Source organism: Alligator sinensis, unplaced genomic scaffold (genome assembly GCF_000455745.1).
Source record: "Alligator sinensis unplaced genomic scaffold, ASM45574v1 scaffold666_1, whole genome shotgun sequence".
NCBI lineage: Eukaryota > Metazoa > Chordata > Crocodylia > Alligatoridae > Alligator > Alligator sinensis.
The window spans coordinates 104,936-120,345 of record NW_005842216.1 but is presented as its reverse complement, the minus strand read 5'-3'; the positions used below and the strand labels follow the sequence as shown (position 1 = coordinate 120,345).

The following is a 15,410-nucleotide window of genomic DNA, read 5'->3' as shown; positions in this document are numbered from 1 at the left end:
ATCAACATTGAGAAAACCAAGAATCTCTCTGTACAGCTATTATTTGTTCAAATACTTTGCATACAGTTGGAAATAATCTTCACATTGTCTTTAATAGACTGGCATTACTGTAGCTCATTTTGGAAACTGACAGTTCAGCCACTTCTATAAAAACTCAGCAGTGCATGTTTAAGTAATGTGTTCCTTATTTTGACTACTAGTACTTGCCCTGGTTTTTAACCATAAGACCAGTTCTTATCTCTGTCTCTTTCTCAGCTGTACATTCTTCCTCACCAGCACTTCCTCTTCTGTTCTCACAGGATGAAAAAGCAGAAGGATTCATCAGTTTACCTGAGTTCAGGATAGATAGAGCCATCGAATGCAGAAGGAAACAGTAAGCGCTAATCAAGTTGTTCTACAAATATAAGGATCATGTTAAGCATATTGTGTAAAGTAGGGCACTTGAAAAAGCAGACAGATACCAAGAATTCATAAATGCCTAGAAAAGGGAATTGTATAGAAAATGCTGAAACATGCTTACCTTATTCTACAGCCCATATAAGTGTTCCTTCACTTAAAGGATGTAACTTGAAAGAAATGGCATGAGCTGTAACACAAATAGAAATAATTATGTACCTCTCTCACTCGCTCACTGTTCTGGTACCTGTGTTCAGTGTTAATGAAATGAGTGAATCAGTATAAAAATGTATTTCTAGGCAACAGGAAAAACTTTCTTACGTCCATGCAGCCTATAAGGATGGAACCACCTTCTTTCTGTAGAGGAACACTTGGTATCACAGAATAGGGTCACTGTAACTCATTATGCCTACTACAGTGCAGATGGGAGTAATATGTAGAAGGTGGTGATTTTTCATTTCATATTAAGTGTGTGAGATGTTCCCACTTGTTGTAATATTTAGGTTCCAAAGATTAATGAACTGCAGCTTGGTATCTCAACCTCTCCCTTGCATTGCTCAGCAGTATGTCACCATTACTTGCTTGTGTTCCCAATACAAACAAATCCATCTTTAAAGCATATTTAGTGATAGGCAGTTACTGACAGCATTGTAATTTACAAAATCTGTCTGGCCAGCAGGGCTGGTATTTGGACTGACAGCTGCTGGGTATAGAAGGATTAACACAAGAGTTCCAGTGCTTTGAGACCAGCACTTCACCAAAGTATCATAATTTATTCCAATCTCTCTTCTGCATACTGCCTATAAAATATTGAAAACTTCCTGCCTTCAGGAGCTGCAGAGAATAGCATTAATTCCATTATGAAATGGAACTGCCATTAGCAGTTCCATTACTAAAGCTCTCCTAGTTATAATTTAATGCCTCATGTATCTACACATAAAGAACATGGTATTGATCTCTTTGGAAAACGTTTCCTACAACTATAAATATGTACATAAGAAACCATTCATGATATTAATTAGAACAAGGACTATTGATGTAGATAACAGTTTTCCTCAGTTACTGATTGTTATCTCATCATAGCATTACTATCTCAGAAAGACAGTAGTGTTGTACTTTGTACTGCTATTTTTCCTTACAGCTGAGGATCTCAGTATATTAAAAATTTGTCAATCCTCATAAATCCCCACAAGAGAAGTGAATAAATATTAGCAACCATCCAATACATAGTGTGGAAAATCCCCACTTTACTGATGGTATAACTAAGGCTTACAGGGATCCTATACATATGCAGGGAGGCTGCTCCAACAAACTAACTCCAGCGCATCAGAGCAGACTTGGTTAATCACCAGCTCCAGCAGAATAATCGAGTCTTCTGGGGCTGTGCAAAACAGCTATGTTACGTTTCGGTTTTGGATTCAGCATTTTGGAGGGACAGTTGTTCATTTCGGTGTTTTGGATTGCTGTCCCGTTTCAATTTGGCTGAATCTGTTTCAGAGTTCCGATGCTGTTTTGGTGTTCTGGCCGTAGGCTATAATGGGGAATCACTAAAATGCCTCTAAGTTTGTCATGCCTGGTTTAGAAAAAAATTGCAGGGATGGTACCCCCTTCTGAAGGCATGAATCTTGCTATGCTTCAAGGAGATAGGTACAGGCGCTTTTGTGAAAATGTACCTCAAACTGTTCAAAGCAAAACTCTCATCAATTGCCAGCAATGGCAGCCTGCTGTCATCCCACATGCAGATCCAGGGACTGTGTCCCCTGGGAGAGCTGCGGGTCTGTGCCAGACTCCTCCCAGGGGCTGCGGGCCCCTGGATTTGCATGCAGGATGACAACAGGCTGCCCCTGAGGGCTGGGACCAGTGCCAGCACAGAAAGACTGGTGCTGCCACTGGCCCAGCCAGCAATGGCATCCTGCTGCCATCTGCATGCTCCACATGCTGTGAAACTAAGAAGAGGGACGGGGAAGAGGGGTGGAAGGACTGCTCTGATATTGACATCTATAGCTGGCCAGTGTCTGCAATCTGTCCCTGAGGTCCCTTCCAATCCCAGTGCTCTGGGGGAGGGACAGCAGCCTGCTGTCATCCCACATGCAAATCAGGGGGCTGCACCCCCCAGGAGGGCTGCAGGGCTGTGCCAGACTCATCCCAGGGGGCACGCGCCCCCAGATCTGCATATGGGATGACAGCAGGCTGCTGCTGCTGGCTGGGGCCAGCACCAGCACCCAAGTCCACTTGGCACACCCTGCACCAAGCACTAGGAAGACTGATCACAGCTGACAGCACCAGCCTGCTGTCAGTCACGTGCTCGGTGCACTTTTCGGGAGCTTTTTTTTTTTTTTTAAGCCCTGCACTCACTGGCTGCAGGAGTGGTGATTGGGGCCTCTGAGCACTTGTGGCACCCATGTGGCAGCTGCCCCATGGTGCAGGTGCAGAGTAGCTCAGCAAGGTGCTGTGTGCTGTCTGGGAGCTGGGGCCACTTGCACTGAGCACTGCTGGGCTCTGGGTGACTGCTGGAGCTGCCCCAGCTCTGGGACAAGGTGTGACATCCTGCCAAGCCACCCTGAACCCACATAATGCAACAACTGCCACGTGGGTGCCACATGGAGGGATGCAATCCCCCCTGCCCTCCATGCCCCGCACTGCATCAGGGGCCTCTCCCATGAGCCCTTGGAGGCCCTGATCAATGCTGCTGCAGCTAGTGAGTGCAGGATGAGGCAGGGCAGACATGGGGGCTTCTCCTGCAGCTCTTCCAGCTATGCCTGCCTGCTGCAGCTGGTGACTGCAGGGCTTTAAAAAAAACCAAACTCCCAGACAGCAGCTGGAGCATGCAGATGACAGCAGGCTGGTGCTGCTGGCTGTGGCCAGCGGCAGCACCAGTCTTCCTGGCACTCAGTGTGTGGTGCGCCAAGCAGACTTGGGTGCCGGCGCTGGCCCCAGCCAGCAGCAGCCTGCTGTCATCCCACACGCAGATCTGGGGGCCCACACCCCCCAGGATGAGTCCAGCACAGCTCCGCAGCCCTCCTGGGGGGTGCGGCCCCCCTGATCTGCATGTGGGATGACAGCAAGCTGCTGTCCCTCCCCCAGATCACTGGAACTGGAAGGGACCTCAGGGACAGATCACAGACACTGGCCAGCTATAGATGTCAATATCAGAGCAGTCCTTCCACCCCTCTTCCCCCTCCCTCTTCTTAGTTTCTGTTTCCCTGCAAGCCCAGCTCCAAAACTCTGAAATTTTCTGAAACGTTTCAGATGTTTTCATTTCATTTCAGAGATGTTTCAGAGCCTTCCATTTCATTTCAGATTCAGTGTTTCAGGTGCCAAAATAGGCCAAAATACCTCCGAGACAAAACAGCTGCTGAAATTTCGCACAGACCTAGTAATTATCACCAGCTCCAGCAGATTAATCAAGTTTGACAAGCATTAGTTCAAAGCACCCCACCACCATTTTTCACAGTGGGGATGCTGATACGCGTGACATTCTGGGCACTTGTAATTAGCATACCCCACCCCCACCTCCTGGAGCATGTCTATAAATGCCCACAGAGTTTAGGTGATTTAACTGAGTTCAGTGTCAGTGCACAAAATTAGAAAGGGCTTCTAGTCCTTTGCTCTAAACACTTCCTCCCAGAAAACAATTTCCAAAGTGTACAGACACTGAAGGAAAGTCTGGGCACATCCAGGTGAGCACAGTCATGAGGTATGTGGCACCACAAATATGCTTGCAGTGCCACATGCTTTACAGCCTGGTATTCTCTGCATTGCAAGGGTGCACTGCCCGATCATGCGCTGCTCTGTTTTTTACTTCTGCTAGATATCCAGGGGTCAAAAAAAACTGCAAAAAAAACCACTGCAGCTGCCAGCCAGGCTCTGCCCAGCAGGAGCCACACAGCTGCAGACCTAGAAAGCCCCCAGGACCCCAGTTAAGGCTTCTGGGACCAGCCTAGCGCTGGCCCCAGTCTACCCTACCACCCTCAGGATAACTATCCAAGCGCCAAAGCGTGTGTGGCATGGTCATTCCCAGGGACAAGTAGCAGTGGTGCAAGGTGCACTGCTACTACTTGTCCCTAGAGAACCAAACTTTCACACACGTCTGGACATGCCCTCTCTGAGTCTAACTTCTGTTTTTTCACAACGTTTAGATTAATGCGTTTTAGAACGCAAATCTGCCATCCGAAATCAGCTGCAAATTTCCTTGGACATGAAGGGAAAATGTTTATGTCTATCCAATATTGAGAGTCTCTGTGTCTGCAGTCAAATAGTTTTTCAGTGTTGAAGGCTGTATAATAACCTTTTTAGAGAGTTACATGCTATTTGTATTTTACAATGTGAAATTTATTAAGAAATATAAAATAAGGGCTTAAAAAACAGTTGATCACTAGGCTCCACTTGATGTTAGTAGGTTTGGCTCTGGTGATTGGCATCCCTTCCTCCTTTTCATGGAGTTAGATGCTTCAACCCTATTAAGCAGCCCCACTAGCACCGTAGTGTAAGCAAGACAGCATCCTCCCTTAGAACACAGTTCTTAGAATGAATGGCTACCCATCACATACAAGAATGAAAGACCCATTTTGGGGGCACTGTCATCCAAAGGCTTTTGTTCGGTCAAAAGCCCCTTCATAACTTCTCATTTATGGTTATATGACTACCATCAAGGACAGGTAGTTTCCTAAATGCCCTTCTTGGGGTCACCCTCACAGAGAAGTCTGGAGGAAGCTATGGTACAATCATAACTATTCTTTTTTCTTATGTTATCGGTAGACATGTCTTCAACTTGGATTTTCTTCCAATATGTCAGTGTAAAGACCAGTATAATCCTGGCATGAAATATGAAATATCTTCCTCACAAGCCAGTCAGCTGCTGAGCATAATTGACACAGTTATTGTCAGTTGGTTGAACAGTTGTTGTTGATAGTAGTAAAAATTATCTAAATAACATGAGTTTCACTCAGCAGCTTCCACGTCATACTGGTTGTGGACTTCCCTCAGACTAGGATCTTGAGGGCTTCCAGACTCCTGGACCATATGGTTGTCAAGCTGCCCAACTCTTGGGCCCTGATGCTGGAAGAGAGTCTCGAGGGTTTTCTGGTTCTGTAGCAAAGTTTTCTAGGATTTTAGGTGCTCTGTTGTAGATCTAGGATCCTAGACCCTGAGATCCTGGCTCAAATCAATGCAGACCTGCCTGTAGGTCACTGAAAGTTTGTTAACCCTAATACAGCTGAAAAACATTTCAGATTTGGTGAACAGACAACTACTTTCCATAGGGAACACATTTACCGTGTTGATATCACTGCATAGGATGACTTCTTACTAAGGCTTAGAGCTTCAGTTTCAGTTTTAAGGTCAGCATTTTGACCTTGGTGTCTTCCCCTTGGGTGAAATAAAGAGTTGCTAATGAAGGTCAGTTCCCCTTCCTTCCCTTCTCAGCCAACTCTGGGCCCCCTGTATGTATAAGCTGTAAAGATGTGTGGGACTATCCAAACTCCAGAAATAAAATCATGGTGAATAAATTTCCAAAATCCCTGTCTCATAGAAACAACTTTACTTTGCATTTATTCTCTAAGAGCTAACACTTTTATGTTCTCCCATCATAACAAATAATACCTTTTAAAACTTCTGAGAAACCTAGCTTCCTTTACCTTCTCCCAAGACACGTCCTGAGACTCCAGTTATACCTAACATACCCTAATTCAAGGTCCTCCTACTCCATACAACTCCTAGCACCACTCCATCACTATTATAGGCACATTTTCCTTGCATGAAATATTCTGGAATTTGTATTTATCTTTCCTGTCTGGAGAGAACTGAGGATGACTTCCCATACCTAATTCCACCCAAAGAATAAAGAAGATAATTAGCAAAAAAACAGCCTTCTGCCTTCTCTGGCTTTCAGAAAGTATTGAAAAATGTTGCTTTCTACGACCTGCTCTTATTTTCTTCCACTTCAGAATATTTCTCTCACTAGATAGCACTTTTTACTAAATAACTATGAGATTTAGTTTGACCCAAAAAATCTGAAAAATTAGCTTGATCCTGTGTTACAGGACATACTCCTATATTTCAGGAGTAGCTCCATGAAGCTTAGTCAAACTACATGACTGCAAATTGGTTTAAACGGAAAGAGCATCAGGCCTAAAAACTGATGTAAATACAGGTGCAGAACTGGTGGGGGGATGAGGGGAAAGTTAGTTGTACCCTACTTTGATTCCTGGTCTACTCAAACTTTAAAACCAACTGCCTGGGTGGGGCAGCAGTATTTCTATTCAGGCAGTAATGACTTTTTAATGCTTTTGATGTTACAGCATTCACGCTATACTTTCTTCCACCATTTTGTTGTCTCTTAGCCATTCCTGGTAATGTCTCTCTCCTATTTCATAGCCCTAAAGACAGTTTTTATCTTTAACTAAAAACCTTAACTGAGATATGGTAATATTCACTCAGGTTTAGAAATGACTGACAGCAAAGTAGTGGAGGCACTGTCAAGAAACTCAAGAAGTCTAGATTTTGTTTTATGAATCTGAATGAAATGTACATTTAAATATAATGACTACAGGACTAATGACACAATATCTTTTGACTCTTCTGACTATTTTTGCCATGTTTGTTGTGTTTTCTCAAACTTGATTTATAATCTAGCAAATGAGTGCACATTCCAATAGTTATAGATGTTCTTGCTTTGTTTTTAAACTGAATAATAAAGAACTAGCTCCCTATCATACTAGTAAAGCTGCTAGTTTCTCCTAAACTGGAGACAAATGTGTTGTTTTATGTGTTAGGATGTTCCACACAAAATCCTAGATCCACCCATGCGTAAATAAGGGCATAAGGAAAATAGACCTATTTTTATTCAATTAATTGTTTTGTGGATTCAAATCTTTTTAAGTAAGCAATTGAAAAATTACATAAAAGGGGCACTTCTTATTACAGTAACTGGAGCTGAAATCACAATGCTAAATTTATTTCAGCAATCTTAAAGAACAGTCAGAAATAACAGTGGCAGTTATTTAGGGGACTGGACTACTTTCTTAAAACACCTATTGCGTTTATTCCAAGTCATTACCAAGCAAGGAATGCAGGGCTGGGGATTTTATTTATTGAACAAAGTCATCTTTGGTCTCATAGGAAAAAGGAATAGATGTTTCTCTTTCCAGTGTTCATGCCAGGCATGGGAAAACTGTTTTACCGAGTAATTCTTACTGCTGTCCATGTTTTCATATTGAGTGTAATGCCCTTAAGAACATTTTGACAATGGATTACTGGATTACTATGCCCTACATAGTTTGATGCACTGCCTCTAATACAATTAATGCAGGTGCTTAATTTTATAAATGGGAGTCATGACATTGCCTACTCCAGAAGTAATGGTTTTAAGCTCTGATAGGCTTGCCTTTACCAGTGGAGGTTTTATACCGGATGTCACTGAAAGGTATCCCATTGTATACAAGCACATCATCAAGAATAACAATTCTCAGGTTAAAAGGGTGTATTAACTGAGGTGGAGCATTGCATTGATGCAGCTATATGGGTTTTCCTGGCCCAGCTACCTCATTCAGAGCTTGTTCAGGTATCTCTGTGCAGTACTACACCATATGTAGATATACCCTGGTGGTCTTAGCTATTTGTTGACAATATAGAAATTGAGACTCAGAAATACTGGATTCTATTTTAGGCTCTGGAGTGGAGTGTGGTCTTTTTGGTAGAGACTCTTCTACCTGTTCCCCCAAGTTAAGTTATGCCACCTCAAACTTCTGTCTCTTCTTCATACTTGGCTCCATGCTCCCATTTTCTCTTCTTATTCCATCCCAGTATCTATATCAATCCAGTCCTTGTCTCTCTTTCCAGGCTCACTATCCAAGCCCCAACATCTACCTCTGTCCCATTGTCTTTCCTTTTGGGATGATAAATATTAATTCCTGGCAAAGGTTGAATCAGTGAGGGAATAGAGCATGTTTTGGTAGCCTGTGGGGATGGCATGTGGGGATTGACCAGCAAAAGGAGCAGCAACACACTTTAACATATTAATCAGGGTAGATTCTTGGGAGACTGGAAATGTTAAGTAGTCTCCACTAAACACATGTAAGCTACAGTTGTTTAAGAAATTATAATTTGGCCTAAACTGGGGTATTTTCAAGGGGACAAAACACACATCCCTCATCGAAAATTGAGCCCTTGTCAAATCCCCTCCTCTAAAGTACTAACATGCTGGATCTGTTAAAAGAAGAGGTAATCAGTTTTCAACATGTCAAATCAAGATATGTTTTTTTCTTAGAAATGGCCAAACCATTTTGGGTCAATCTGAGGCAAACACTAACTTTCACTCCTAATGGTTAATATTGTAAACTTTCACTCTTAATGGTTAATATTTTGCCAAGTTATAAATAACTGAAAACATGGTCTGATAACTGGAATGTTAGTCAACCTAATAATAGGCAGTGCTATTAAGACAGCCTGTAATATATAGCTCACATTGACACCTCTTAATAAAAGAAGTTAAATATATTCAGTTTCATCAAAAACATTGCAAATAATATATCTGGCTTACATGCAAAAATGTAGCAAGAATAGTTTTTCTTCATCTTTGCTTTCTATTTTCATTACAGAACTAATAATTCTGTTAAAATATCAATAAAATATAAAGGGGAACATTAGGATTCTTGTCCCAGCTGTACCAGCACTGTAAGCCCTGATTATATTACTGCAGAGGTTAGCTTGAGTGTTAGAGTATTAGAGTGTCAGAGTTAGAGTGTAGGCTCAAAATATAAGTTGGAGCTGAAAAAAGCAGGCATTAAACTCTGAGGTAAGTGAAGTAGACAATTCAGAATCAGTGAGTGTGTCTAACACATTCATTTACACCGACTTAAATTTACTGTGCAGTAAATTACTGCACAGTATGGGGATAGGCCAGAGTTTACATGTGCAGGTATTAAAGTGTATTAACACTGTGTGTGGACTGATTTGGGATTAAGATTAGTCCCAAATCAGTCCACACACCTGTTACTGTGCAGTCAGGTGTCTACACGTGTGTTACTGAGCAGTAACTAATCAGGCATAAATTTGATACCTGCATGATGCAGGTATCAAATTTATCCTGAAGTTGGCATAAGTCACCATATTTACTGTGCAGTACAGGCATGCATGTGTAGGCGCATTTCCACAGTGTGCAGTAATTTCAGTTACTGCACAGTAAACACACGTGTAGACGCACCCAGTGGATCTCGGAGTATACAACTGGAGTTTGGTTAGATGAACTTTTTTATTTGACAAAGATCTTTTGGCTTGCCAGAGCCCATGTTCTGTTTGATGTCATAGCTTTCTATAGCATGTTCTTTGTCCCTTTTGTTCATCCCTAACTAGAACAATATATTATATTGCTGGTAATCCTCATACAGTGATGTGAATGCAGAGAAAAATATTTAACCAGGAATTGAAAATATGTCAGGGTATTTCAAGAAAATGAAAATGATTAAACAAGGTCTGAAGAGACTTGTTACTTCTGAGAATATGTCTACGCTGTACTGCAGTGTATTGTACAGATACCTGACCTAGCATTAAGCAAGCTGGTTTAGCTATTGGAAGCAGTCTTGAAGAGCTGTGTGTGGACTAACTGACTTTCCTTCTCTCCTATTTGTAATGTGCCATTCACCATAGTGCTTTAGAGCAGCATTTCTCAACCCATGGGTCGCAACCCAAAAATGGGTTGCAAGAATATATGAAATGGTCACAAACAAACTTTAAAAATGGATTTTCCTTTAAAGAAGAAAAATATAGGAAACCATGGCTTTTCCCTTGTAGGCTGGCAGAGTTCCAGTCTGCAAGGGGCTGTTTGGGGGCCCCCAAGACCTACACTCCTCCCCACCCACACACCCACCCCCTGCCCCATACACTGAGGGGCTGGGGTATCAGATCAGGAGCGAGGGGCACCCGGTTAAGACTGGCCATTGATGTTTACAAATGGATCTTGGTACAAAAAAGGTTGAGAACCACTGCTTTAGAGCATCCCTACACTAAACAGGACTTTGTACAGACACCAGGGTCAGCCATCTTGCTAAAGCAGCAGAAGATTGTGCTGGCCACTTGGTATGGACAAGCAGACTGAATTAAAAAGTAGCACATGGGTAGTGCTCTGATGTTAAGATACCAGCCACTAAATCATTATGCTAACCATAAAAAAGCAGCAGAGACTCCTAGGTGAACCACAGTCTGCCTATTAGTCTATGACTTCTTTCATGTAGCAAGCAAAACAAAGCTATTGTATTGGTATCTTATTTTTAATGCATGAAATTAGCTAGTGTATGCCATCTAGTGGCCACCTGAAAATATTTCAATCCCTGTCATGGTAGTTCGAATGATGTAGCCATGATGCTCCTAGCAGTGTGAGGGGCGAGGATTTTGGGGGTAATATATTTTAATGGACCAACTGTATACTTGGAATAAAATTAGACAAGCTTTCAAATGCAAGTGATTCTTAGGGGTTGCTGGTGTATTTACTGCTTTTTTTTAACTGCAAAACAGGATTTTTCCAGTGGATTGACTTTCCTGGCAATAATTTCATAGATTTCATAGACATTAGGGCTGGAAGGGACCTTGGAAGATCATCGAGTCCAGCCCCCTGCCCAAAGGGCAGGAAGTCAGCTGTGGTCATAGGATCCCAGCAAGATAAGCATCCAGTTTGCTCTTGAAAGTGTTCAATGTAGGCGCTTGAACCACCTCCGGTGGCAGGCTGTTCCAGACCTTGGGGGCTCGGACAGTAAAGAAATTCTTCCTTATGTCCAGCCTGAAACGGTCTTGTAGTAGTTTATGACCGTTCAACCTAGTCATCATCCCTTGGGGCGCTCTGGTGAACAAACGTCCCCCCAGATACTGGTGGTCACCCCTAATAAACTTATAGGTGGCCATCAGATCACCCCTGAGCCTGTGCTTTTCTAGGCTAAAGAGCCCCATGGCTCTCAGCCTGTCATCGTAGGGTCTGCTTCCCTGACCTCTGTTCATGCGTGTGGCTCTTCTCTGGACTCTCTCAAGCTTCTCCACATCCTTTTTGAATTGTGGAGCCCAAAACTGGATGCAGTACTCCAGCTGCGGCCTCACCAAGGCCGAGTACAAGGGGAGAATGACGTCCCGGGATTTGCTTGAGAAGCAAAAAAAATGTTCTCAGGAGATTAGTTAGTGATGTCTTAAAGCTCAAGAGCATTGGCGAAATGGGGGTCCAGGAAGGGTGGTTGTTCCTCAAGGGAGCGATCCTATGAGTGCAGAAGGAGATAATCCCATTTCACATAAAAGGGGGCAAAGGGGTCAAGAAGCCCTCTTGGCTGAACAGGGAAGTCCAGGAAAGCCTAAGGGCAAAGGAAGTGGTATATAGGCTGTGGAAACGGGGTAGCTACCGAGGAGGAGTATACCTCCCTGTCTCGCACTTGTAGGGAATCAGGTAGGAAGGCTAAAGCAGGATTAGAACTTAGGCTGGTGACAAAAATTAAGGACAACAAAAAGTCTTTCTTCAGGTATATAGGGAGCAAAAGGAAGGCATAGTGTAGCTTAGGACCCCTACAGGACAAACTAGGGCAATTGGTGACAGACAGGGGGGGACAAAGCTGAGCTCTTCAGTGAATTCTTTGCATCTGCATTTCTAGACACAGACCAAGGCACATCTCCCAGTTGGATCATAGATAGACACAGGAGGGACACCAGCCCACCAACTGTTAGCGCAGACTTAGTGAAGGGGCAGTTGGAGGGGCTGGATGTGTTCAAATCAGCGGGCCCGAATGAACTTCATCCAAGGGTGCTGAAGAAATTGGCCAGTGTCATAGCAGAGCTGCTAGCACAGCTGTTCGAGCACTGATGGTGCTCCAGTCAGGTCCCAGAGGACTGGAAACAGGCCAATGTGGTGCCTACTTTCAAAAAGGGGAGGAGGGAGGAACCAGGAAACTATAGGTCAGTTAGTCTTACCTCTATCCTTGGGAAAACTCTGGAAAAAATCAGTAAGGATCACATTTGTGGGATCCCAGCAGCGGAAATAATGCTGAAAGGAATTGGCACAGATTTATTGCAGGTAGATCCTGCTGGACTAACCTTGTTTCTTTTTATAACCAGGTCACAATGCTTAGACACAGGAGTCAAGGTAAATGTCATCGACCTAGATTTTAAGAAGCCCTATAATACAGTATCTCATTCTGTTCTCATAAATAAACTGACCGGCTGTGATGTAGATGATTACATGGTCAGGTGGGTGGCATATTGGCTTAGGGGTTGCATCCAGAGAGTGGTGGTGGATGGGTCGATATTGACGTGGAAACATGTGGGCAGTGGAGTCCTGCAAGGCTTGGTTCTTGGACCAGTGCTATTCAATGTCTTCATCAGTGACTTGGACAAGGGTGTGGAGAGCACCCTGTCCATGTTTGTAGATGATACCAAATTATGGGGCAAAACTAACACACCAGAGGGTAGGAGACGGATCCAGATGGATCTGGACAAGTTGGAAGAATGGGCAGAATGAAATAGGATGCAGTTCAACAAAGACAAGTGCAAAGAGCTGCACCTGGGCAAAAAGAACCACCAACCCACTTACAGGCTGGGGGATGACCTTCTCAGCAGCACAGCAGTGGAAAGGGATCTTGGAGTCATAATTGACTCCAACATGAACATGGATCAGATAAGAAAATGAAAGCCTAGATGTTTATCCACAACTGTAACATCTTCCAAGTCTGTACAATTTCATGTGCATCCTCGTGGCTACGCTGAATAACCTACTTAGTGTAATTGTTTGGCTCTACCCAGTAGTGTGGGGGGTGGGTAGGGTCATTTTATTGGCAATAGAACAGAATTTGGAAGGACAGCCATATAGATTTGTCATTAGGGTTCATTCTGTTTGCCCTCTTTTACTCTTTAGGGTGCATACACTTAATCTTTTCAAGGCTTTCTACACAACCAGTAGGATTTGGGTGGGAGGTCTGTAGTAGACTCCCACCATTGTGTCCCCTGTGCCATGTTCCCCACGGATTTTAACCCAGAGGGTCTCCAGTAGTCCACCCTGGTCGCCAATATCAGCTTGCAGGGACGTGTAGCTTTCCTTAACATAGAGAGCTACACCCCCGCCCCTTTTATCTACACGATCCCTCCTGTACAGGGTATACCCATCTATACCTGTGGTCCAGTCATGGGTGAAGTCCCACCAGGTCTCCATTATCCCTATGACATCATAATTATTTGCATTGAGCAGGAGGATGAGCTCCTCCTGCTTATTCCCCAAGCTCCTGGCATTTGTGTACAGGCAGGCAAGTGTCCCCTGGGGGGCTCCTTCCTTGCCCACAGATTTTACCAGGGCCGGGGCAGGGGTGGGCTCCCTTAAGTGCCTTGACCCGCTGGCTTTGCAAGGGTTGCTCAGCAGGCCAGCAGTGGCGGTAGTTCCCCCCGTCCCCCAGCGGGCTTAGTTTAATAACACATACATACATAATGTTAATAACACTTGTGCATTCACCATGTTACCCCAACTGGCACTAATAACTTATGTAGTGCAGAATTTGATCTCATCACTTCATTAAAATATCACAAGTTTTAGTCATAATGGACTGTGACACAGTTATACCTGTCAGCAAAGGATGGGTGAGTAATCAGTGAGATGAAAGGATAATGTCTGAGCAGTAAATTAGCACTGTCCAAATTGTTAATTCAAGGCCTAGATACCATTTAAGTTCTACTTTGGGGGCTTACGTGGCTTTAAGTTCACCCTCTACCAAAGGATGAATTCCAACCCTAAAAATGACTCCTTTGCCATTGGGGAGGAATCTGCACAGGAACAAGGTTCTATCTTCTTATACTACATACACAATTATTTTCCTCCAGTTTATTTGTCTTGGGGATCTTGTTGCTTCATGCCTTAATAGTAATGATGGAGTACAGAAAGAAATCGGTGTGACAGATTTCCACAGCTTTGATCATTATCTCTGACATTCTGAATAACTGATAATAGATAACAGAACATTGTCATTTACATTAGGCTGTGAACAGCATAACTCTTCATCTCAGCATTTTTTCATCATGCCAAGTCTACCATTTCCTGATCCAGTTCTTAATAATTCTGATTAATTTTCCTGCAAGAGTGGATATTCTAATCTAAATACTGCAAACTGTTAATCCCAGAATATTTCAAAGTTAATCAAAATAGTAGATTCCTTCATTCTCTGACATAAGGCCAAATTCTGTTTTAACTTTCTGTGCCTCAGTAGTACTTACAGCCACATAAGTGCAATTTTTGGCACTTACAGACTTTAGATTTTGTTTCCTCTTGCATAACTGCACTCACCCTGTACCTCAGGCTCAGAAGATTCACTATGACTGCCTATGGCAAAATAGAAGTAAAACTGAATTTTGCCTATGGCAAAATCTTGGCTAAGGTAAAATAGAATCACCTGGGTACACATATAACTGCATGGAAACCCTTGCAACTTTAGCTGGAGAAAAACCATAGCAAGTGATTTGTGACATTGCCCAAAGAACTTGATTATGAGAGTACTTGGCTGCGAAATGGGAGATGCAGGTTTCCCCACTCTCTGAGTGAGAGGGGCTAGAACCCTGGTCTTCCTCCACCTGGGCAATTTTCCTTAGTATTAGACAACTGGGCTAAAAGGCAGAGGATCTGCCTCTTCCTCCTCCCTGTCCCTTCAGGTACTTACACGTTTACCTGGGTGATCCTGTTCTGCTACAGGTAGAGACAGGATTTGGCCCTTGGACTAGGACAGTGCTATTCAACTTCCAGGCAGGCAGGTACTGCAGAGCTATGGGCTACATGCCAGAGAGGCCACGTGCATTGTGGATGAGCAGTAAGGTGCCCCCCTCAGATCCCTCCCACTACATGGGCTGCCCAGCATACCCCACAGTATGAGCAGCCTTGCTCCCCCCTTCACCCATCTATGTTCACCATGTGGGCATGCACCCCCTGCAGCACCTGCAACCCCACTGACCCCTGCCACACACATAGCACCTATCCCAACCCCTCCCCCAAGCCACACACACCATCTACCTGCTAC

At 43.7% G+C, this 15,410-nt stretch overlaps 1 protein-coding gene across 1 annotated transcript in view; it reads left to right on the top strand.

The window, feature by feature from the left end:
* The window catches only part of LOC102367873 (connector enhancer of kinase suppressor of ras 2-like), a 703,948-nt gene that overhangs the window by 628,850 nt on the left and 59,688 nt on the right, over positions 1-15,410 (top strand). The window contains exon 17 of the mRNA XM_014521487.2: positions 300-373. Within this exon, the coding sequence (XP_014376973.1) occupies positions 300-373 (74 nt within the window). The remainder of the gene's footprint in view (positions 1-299; positions 374-15,410) is intronic.